The 8,904-nt window shown below is 40.7% G+C and overlaps 1 protein-coding gene across 1 annotated transcript in view; it reads left to right on the forward strand.

Moving 5' to 3' along the window:
- Positions 1–6,716: 6,716 nt before the first annotated feature.
- The window catches only part of SRPK1 (SRSF protein kinase 1), a gene marked incomplete at its 5' end in the record, with an annotated part of 13,864 nt that continues 11,676 nt past the window's right edge, over positions 6,717–8,904 (forward strand). The window contains 2 exons of the mRNA XM_009695306.1: positions 6,717–6,835; positions 8,596–8,704. Coding sequence (XP_009693608.1) covers positions 6,717–6,835; positions 8,596–8,704 — 228 coding nt within the window. The remainder of the gene's footprint in view (positions 6,836–8,595; positions 8,705–8,904) is intronic.

The raw sequence follows: 8,904 nt of genomic DNA on the forward strand, positions 1-8,904 counted from the left end.
TTGAGGAACCCTGCAGTTCTGACAACCCTCTCAGGTTCTTCCTCTTTCAAAACTTTACCTGGGATCAGGATCCTGGATTATGTTTTCTTCCCTTGTCTTTCATAATTAATACCAGGTTTATGTCCTTGGTAAGTTTAAGGTAGGCAGAACACATCGCCCACAGGACTTTTTTTCATTCAAATGCAGAAGTGATTATCAGACTCTGACAGGACACAACTGAGGATCTGCTGGTTTCCATGGAAGTCCCTTGGTTTGTAATAGCTGGAGTAGCAGACGGTTCTACAAACAGCTTGTTAAGTGCTTGTGTGGGGGAGTGGGTATGGGGAGCAAGAAACTTGATTGCCTCTGTTATTTATGCATTAGTACCGTTCTCATGTGAAATTCATTATTACTTATCTTCAAACTGCACTCCCACAGATCTACTAAACAAAAGTGTGTCTTGATGCCTCTGAGCACCGTTCTTTCAAAACTAAATGTTAGACCATCGCCAGTCCTCCTAAGTTCTCGAGAATGGTATTCCTGTAGCTCTGGGATGGCTGCCCTGCAGCAGCAAGTGTTGTGGTTCTGACCTACTGGCAGAAAATACCAGTTCTTTATTCAGAAAAATAGGGATGCAAGAGTGAATGAATTGCAATAATCACAAAATAATGTGCAGTAAGGACTCGTAAGTTCCCCCAATCTATGATTTATAATTCCCCAAATCCCCTCAAATACTTAAATATTCCTTCAGCAGAAAGGTAAAGTGCATGCAAGCAGGAAAATACTTTTATTGTTTCAGACCTGAATTCATACTGAAAGTTTGAGTCTGAACAGTTACAGTATTTATCGAACATGAGGTTTGCCAGCAGATCGATCTGCATGTTAGCGTGTTGGAGGCTGGCACCAGCAGCAGTCATTCTGACTAGATGTGCCTTAACATGATCTTGAAATTGCAGGCACACTAAGGAATTGTAATGAGATGCAGTCTGGCAAGCGTACTTCCCTTAAAGAGACATTGTCTTGATGCACGGATATGAAAATGGAAGAGAGATTTTTGAATCCTCTCTTTTCACCATGCCATATGGAGCTTTTTTTTTTCCCCCCTCTTCCCCAAATGAAAACAAGGAATCCTTAACTTGAAGCAAGATCTTGCTGCAGTGGGTGTGCAGCCGTGGAAATCGTTGGCTGGATGGTGAAGGTGGAAAGCAACGCTTCCTTCAGCAAGAGTCGTGGGGTGTGTTATGGTATTGTCATCTGCGTCTCCTACAGTATGAGCTGGATTCATCATTAATCTTACATTCGCTGAATTGAATTCTCTTTGAGGATGGATTAATGTGTGTAATTTGAGCTCACAAATAAGGAATGACAGTATTTATAAAGATTGTGCTGCAGGCGGCAGCAATTGTCTTCAGTTTCTTACAGACGGATGTCGTCTCTGCAGATATCAAGGGAACAGCAAACTGAGGTGAAGAGGAGTAAGGAGAATATCTTTTGTTGTTAGCACATGTATAGGGGTGATGGGTGTGACGAAAGTGACTTGGATTAAATGTATGCTGCCCTCCTTGCTTGAGGGTGGAAGGGGTTTGCCTTTGTATCTGTTCAAAGCAGGTAGATGGGTAGCATGGACAGTCTTTTCTGCTGTTTTGGGGACAAGGCGAAATACGTATTTCCTGTACAAAGTAGAGTTTTGAAGAAGTTGCTCTTTGTGCTCTTAAATAGGAGAACCAAACGCCTCTCTTCAAGCGTTTTATGTAAGTTATCGGGGTGGAGAAAACAAGTTCTGCGTTCTGATGGTGAAGTTGCATGTGGAGACTTGGCTGTTGTGGTGGCTTGATTTATAGAGAACAGCGAAGGAGCCCATGGTGGTGTTGCTCCACAGCACAAAAACCACTACTTTTTTATTGCACTGTCTGCAGTAACAGGCACAACTGTGGTCTCCCGTCTTCTCGTCCTCCTGATGCTGTTGGATCTAACTCAGCGCCAATCTGTAAGAACACACATGATGTGATTGAGGCTTCTTAATCGTTTTTTACCTCATTTTTAGTGCAGGGACCAGATAAGTGATTCTGTGGGAAAGTGGCAAGAGAATACAAAAGTGGTTTTTTCCAAACTCTTTGAACGCCTTTTGTAAGGAACAAGTGAGTGACTGAAATCTTAGTTCCTGCAAAAAATACTGTCCCTGCTGTGCATTGCAGAGGTGAGCAGAGTTGTCAGGTGATACATTCAATGAATGTGGAGCAAAATTTTGTCTACAGTGGAAAATTTTGCATGTTGTTAGCACCTCTTCTAATGTGAAGAGGTTTGGCAATGCTAAACTGTTAAAAGGATGTTCAAACTTCTGTGAGCTTCTAAGGTGAAAATATTTTAGATATCCCATCAGATGAATCCAATTCTTTAAACCTCTTGGTTGAAAACTGCAGAGCCAGCTTCAGGGTGTCTTTTCACTAATCAGCAGTCCTCTGTAGCAGAGCAAAATCTTTATTAACTTGCCATGCCACATGGTTGCTGACTTGTTTCCCCTATCACTTACATAAACCAGCAGGATAAACAGGCACAGGAAATGGCTGGTAATTCTTCTGCATCGTTAGAGGATGATGTTGAGTGCCTGCTGCTGTGAAAAATACTCAGTTCACCTTTTTAAAGAAGATCTGACTCCTGCTTTTTTTGGTTACTTTTAAGCATAAAGGATAAGTTTTTCTTGTAACTCTGGATGGGGAGGTTTGGAATTACTTCAGAAAATTTATTTTTTACTTTGAACACCCTTTCTCTCCTGTGTGATTGTGCTGGTGTTTCTGTATCAAAAGGGTTGGACTGTGGGCAATTACCATGATCCTTGTCTTCATCCAAGCTTTGAATCCAGCGGACTATTGAATAGGCAAATAAAACCGGCTCGTTCAGGAAGAAGAAACAAAGTGACTGAATTTCTACTTTCATTAGAGGGAAGGTTGAGACAGGTAAACATCAAGAGAAGGAGATGAATCTATTTATGCTCAGCCCCTAACATGACTGAATTTGCAGGAAGATCAGCTGAGAGCAGCCCCCAGCCTTGCTGCCAGGCCCTTTACCTGCAATGCAGTGCTGTGCATCTGCAGCTAGGTGGTGGAGGCAAATCCCTCTTCTCCCTCGCTCTTGCACAAAGCTTTGCTGCCTTCCAGAAGAACCAGCCCCTCCGCCTGCCGTTGATGTCCCCCTGCTTCCTGAACAGCGTGGTATCTGATTTTTAATGGCTCTTTCGAAAACTATTGGGCTGTCTTCAGGAATATCTTTATCAATGGGAGGCCGTGCTTCATGCAGGTAGGTTACCCTCTTTTTTTTTTTTGGTCTCATGAATTTGCATTCTTAAAAAAAAATAAGGACTTTTGGGAGGATCTCTAGGTGCGGGTTCACACGAATTCTGTAAAAGCTCTAGCGTTTTGCCTTAGCATTGCTGTTCCACATTGTTTTCCTGAACTAGAATATTGCTATGTAGTTGTAGAGAGACCCTGCAAATCCAGTGAATTCTGATGATTAATTAGCACATTGAGGGAGCAAAAGTAAAAGGTGATCAAGGTGTTCTTAAGTAGAACAGAGGTGGGTATAAAGAAAAGTACCCTAGAATGTTTGATTTTTAACGTGTAAACCATTGGCCATTTTTAATAGGCTTTTTATGTATTTCATCTGTGTTTTGCAGTATTGCTGAGAGCTGTTTCAGCTGTCATCGTTAAATACTGAGTATGGATTTTTTCTGCTGTCTTTAGCAGCCTTTTCTGCCTTTTAGAGTACTCTCTGTGTGGGCAAAGCAGACAGATGAGGGTTGTGGTTTTGTGTATCAGTTTTTCTTTGCTATTAATGCATATTCTGCACAGATTAAGTCTCTCTTAATCCGTATCTGCAGTTGACGTGGTCACTTTGGGGGAAGAAGGCGGTGGGATGTAATAACATCTAATGAGTTTTTGCAGGAAGGCAGAGGAATGAGATGTGTTTTGGAGGTGATTTCATAAAGGAAATAGCACTGTAGAAATGTATACGACCTGAATGTGGCTCACTATCGCATTAGTTGGTATAGTAGATTATAATATAGAAGTGAAATGCTTTTGCATCTCCAGGACAGACTGGGATGCAGACTACAGGGTGTGTCGTCTACGCAGTTGTCAGCAGCATCATTCGTCAGCCCCTTCTTAGGAGGGGTGCAGAAAGCTTCCAGGAGAATGGGGTTTAGTCCTTCCAGTAACTTCTTCCTTGATGCATGAAATTACTATTATTGAAAAGCATTGGGACTGCAGAATGGCATGATGTTTCTGTCTGCATCAGTGGTTCTTAAGAAGAATTTTCTTTCTTTTCAATCCGTTCTAATCCTCTACGTCTTGTGCAGTTACAAAAGTGAAAAATCTTGAAACAGCATTGGGGAGAATTAGTCTTTACTACTTATACTATGGGTGTGGCTGCTGGGTTTAAATTCTCCTTTCTACCCAGTTCTGTGTTCTGGTTCTCTTTACCCTGTCCATAGGATTTGTTATACATGAGCATCCAGTCTCCCCTTCATCTGTTCTATCTGTGACCCTTTCTTGCCTTTGGTACCTGCTTTTAATTTGGGGATAGTCTATGACTTTATTCGTAGCTCAGTTGTCCCCAGAGGAATGCAGCAGTTTTAAAGTAGCTTTTTGACCTCCAAGACTTTGTGTATTATTTTTTTTTCCCTTGGTTTCCTTCTTCCTACCCCTGACTTATAATTCTGGGGCTCATGGCAGGGAAAAATCCAAATACTAAGTATCTTGGGGCTGGATCAAGCTATGGGGTTATTAATAAGTGTCTCATTAGCCTGGCAGCAGTGGAATGAACTGTCTGGCAGTCTTGTTTTATGGTTCGGAACCTCTAATCTGTGTTGCTTATCTGCTCCTGAATTAAAAAATCAGCAGGACTTCCTAGCTCTGACAACAGACTGAAGTAAATGTCGGGTGGTTTGGTTGTGCCTGGGATGACCTTTGTAGCTCCTCTTTGCTTTAATGAACTTCAATTCCAGATTGTAAATGACTACAAGTTTAGTCATGATCAGATTGGAATGTGTGATTTCTTCCCTTTTATGCTCCACAGGCATTTAAGATGGCCGTAGTTTTAATGTGTATTAATATATTTAATGTATGAAGGCTCTGCAGAGTGCATGCGTAGCAGGTAAATGTTGAACATTCGTTCTGCTGTATAACTACTCAAAATTGCAGCAATAAATTTGTCCCTTGGATTAAGATTAGTTAGTACAGCCATGATAATGATGCACAGGACTCCAGCTCAGTTATAAGCTATAAAAACTGAATCCGAAAGCTGGCATGCATTAGCATACCCACTGGCATAACCAGTGGCTATCTCGGCAGTTACTCCTTCTTTGAGCAAAATGAGTTGAATTTGAAATCGGGTGGTGGAAGGCATCAGTTCTATCTGCTGCTTCACTGGAACAATAGTTCCAATACAAGAAACTTCCGCTAATTCACACGGACAGGGAAGTACATTGTAAAGAATGTTATCTCGTGCTTGTACCTTACTGCTGTAAAGAAATTTGTTGCCCACCGCTTTGGACAACTCCAGCTTTTTTTAATATCTTGTACTTTTGAGAAAAGAAAGCTTAATGTTGATATCCTACAGTACTTTGCCATGAAATCTTGTCCATGCAAATGGGCTATAGGCATTGTTTTCGTTATTAATGCTTGCTTTGTACAAAGGATAGTGATGATTAAACTTTGTAAAGTAAATAACGTACCTGTTAGTATTATCATTTCATGAGCTGTTTGGCTGTAAGCAGTGTGCTGCCATGACGAAGGAGTCGAGGCACAGGGGAGGTAGCAATATGTTTTAGCTCGGGGAGCTTGAACGCAGCTTAAATGTGTGAGAGCAATGAGGTGGCCTTTGCCGACATGATCTTCACAAGCAGGAACTTAGAGTAGCACATTTGGTGAAAAGTTAAACACACAAAATTAATGTTTTTATTTATGAATGTGGGAGTGAAAAAAAAAAAACACCACCACCTCGGTGCCTGATTTCAATCCCTCTGCAATCACAAGCTCTCGGAAGGGTTGACAGAACATCTGCTCTGCATACTCCCACTCTCCATAGTTCAGACAACTGTAACAAACTTCAGACCTTCAGTGAAGAAGCGAACTAGAATTGCAGCCTACTTCATGAGAACAGGAGAAATCAAGGGTAGTATTAGGGATTTTAGAGTTCTAAAGTGTTAGAAGTAGAAGGATTGTTAAATGTTCATTTGATCTTGAAGGTGAACGGGACATAGGGCACAAGTTCTAAAACACTAGTTTACTCCTTTGAAAAAAAAATTAAGAATTAATTGATGTTAGTCTTTAAAATAACATTCATCAACATTTAAATCTTCAGGTTTTATATGAGGTAACATCTTAAAATACGAATTTGGCTTTAGCAAAGCCCTTACTGAATGAAAGGCTGAGAGGCGCTTCAAAGAGACTAATGTTTTGGTGGGATCACTGAGCTTGTAACTGGCTATCTTGTCTGGTCTTTTCTTTGTTCCACTATACAAGTGAATCTAGGGCATGAAGTTGTGTTTCTCACTAGTATATGAAAAATTGTTTCTATCTACTTTTATACTGGCTTAAGAGTAAAAGCATTTAAATGTGAAAATAGTTTCTTCTGAAGGCTGAATATTGCATCTCCTCCATTATCAGCAATCCCTCATGTGAAATGAAAGCTACTGAATTGGAGAGTAACATGTGTGAGACATGCAGTGTGTTCTCTTTCAGACCCGACACTCAGCATCGGGGCCCTGCTGCTCATTCAGAGAATGATCTTCCAGAGCAAGAGGAAGAAATCTTGGGATCGGATGACGATGAACAAGAGGATCCAAATGATTACTGTAAAGGTGAGAACTTGCCTGTTTAAGGTGCAGGATTTTCAATGTAGTCAAGAAATTACCTCGATTTCCCATCTACTATGGAGATTGAAAATAGACTCCCTCTCACTTTAAGTGTTTTTTGAAACTGTGTGATGATAATAACATTTTTCAAGCTAATGTGAAATGGAGAAACTATTCGCCAAGGCTCCCTTTCTTATCAGTCAAGATTTGAGTTGCAGAACTGTTTTTAATGTGTGTGTTTAAAGCTGTTAGCTTTTCCTCTGTGCCAGAGGGCTTTCAAAACTGGGAAAAGCGAGTAGACATTCAGTTTCTTTCTGACTGTCATCAAAAGGATGCTTTCAAATCAGTTTCAAATTCTTCACTCTTTTCTTCTGAAGAACATCATACTAGTATCCATTCTTCAGATAAATTTGTGTCTGCAAATATAGTCTTCCGGTATTTCTCTGAGTAGAAACTAAATGCAGAGCAAATGGAAATACCACAGTATATAATTCAATATCAAAAGGGTCGGGCTGTTTTTTAATGTAGCAGATCCTTTAAAAAAGGCCGAACACTGATCATACAAATTCAACTGATCAATTAATTGAAGCTTGAATATGTGCTCCCACCTCCCAGTGCTTTGTAGGACTACTTCTGTGATACTATTTATTATATATATTGGATAAGACAAAGAAGCGTGTAGCAAATGCCATGTACATGTGTAAAAAAAATGGAAAGTAGAAATAGCACAAGGAACTTGAATTGCTATGTTTCTTACACTTCAGTGCTTTACTTCAAAGCATTTACATTATTTTTGGCATGCTACCCAAATATTTGGGGGATTTTGTTTGTTGTAAAGCAAGTGGGAAGAAGAAAGCCATTGTGTGAATTAGCAGTCGGTGCAGCTGTCACTGTTGTAACTGAAATCTGTAAGTGAAGGAAAGGGACTTCTGCTGCTTGAGCTAATGAAGTAATGGATGGCAATTCTGTCTTGTTTGTGAACCAGTCAATCAAGAGAGAGGAATCTTCCTGGCAAAGCATGGGTGGTATTTGCTGACCACAATTGAATAGTAAGTGCCTGGAATCTAGGGTGTAATTCCAGGTTCTCACAAAAATTTATGCCCTAACAACCACAGATTCTTCTCTTCATTCTGTTTTCTGCCAGTTCCCTTGTGTCTTTGGTTTTTTTATGTCTTTGCTTCCATCATGGAATCCTCCTGCATAGTCAGCAGCTTGAGAGGTACTAGGGGTACAGGGAGGAAACTTGCCTGTTTTCAGTGGTGATGTTAAATGACAAAGTGCCTTTCAGTCAGGAAAGCGGTTGCAAGGGAGACTCCGTTGGGAACTTGGCTGTAGTACTCTTTCATGTTATGGGGACAGAGCATGCAAAAGCAATGCTGATGTTTAGCTGTGAGGTTCTGTTACTGAACGTGGTAAGCTGTGTTTTCCAAAGGTGGTCAGCCTAGCCGGCTTCAGATGCATTCACTGCGGAAATGCTCTTGTGATCCTGCAGTGATGACCTACATTGAAAAGGAGGAAAAGCCAGTTTTTTAGTTCAATTATATTAAAATTTTTCGATCAGCTAGAGGGCTGTTCACAGCTCTTCCTCTAACATACTGTATTTGTTCTAGCAAGATCCAATTAGAGAAACACTTGCATTTGTTTATGTGATTAAAAATTTAAACACATCAGATAAGTCTGCCTCAAGTTATGATGCTTCTTCCGAATACCTGCTCTTCAGCACTTGCGTGATCTCTTGATATATCAACTTGCCGCTGTTTTTCTAGGTGGTTATCACCTTGTGAAAATAGGAGATCTCTTTAATGGACGATACCATGTGATTCGGAAGCTTGGATGGGGCCACTTCTCCACTGTGTGGCTAGCTTGGGACATCCAGTAAGTCCTTCTGTTCTAGCTAGCGTTTCTGCCGCGAATGCACAGCGTTGCACAAACATAATCAGAAAGCGTCTTTTTACCTTACAGATGAAAACATAAAACATAGCTGTCTGCATCCTAACACAGAAGTTTCTTTTGATATTATGCATGCAAGTGTGTGGGAGGGAGTTAACAGGACAAACTGTGTCTGTGGAAAGAGT

Source organism: Cariama cristata, unplaced genomic scaffold (genome assembly GCF_000690535.1).
Source record: "Cariama cristata isolate BGI_N322 unplaced genomic scaffold, ASM69053v1 scaffold27702, whole genome shotgun sequence".
In the NCBI taxonomy this organism is placed as follows: Eukaryota; Metazoa; Chordata; class Aves; order Cariamiformes; family Cariamidae; genus Cariama; species Cariama cristata.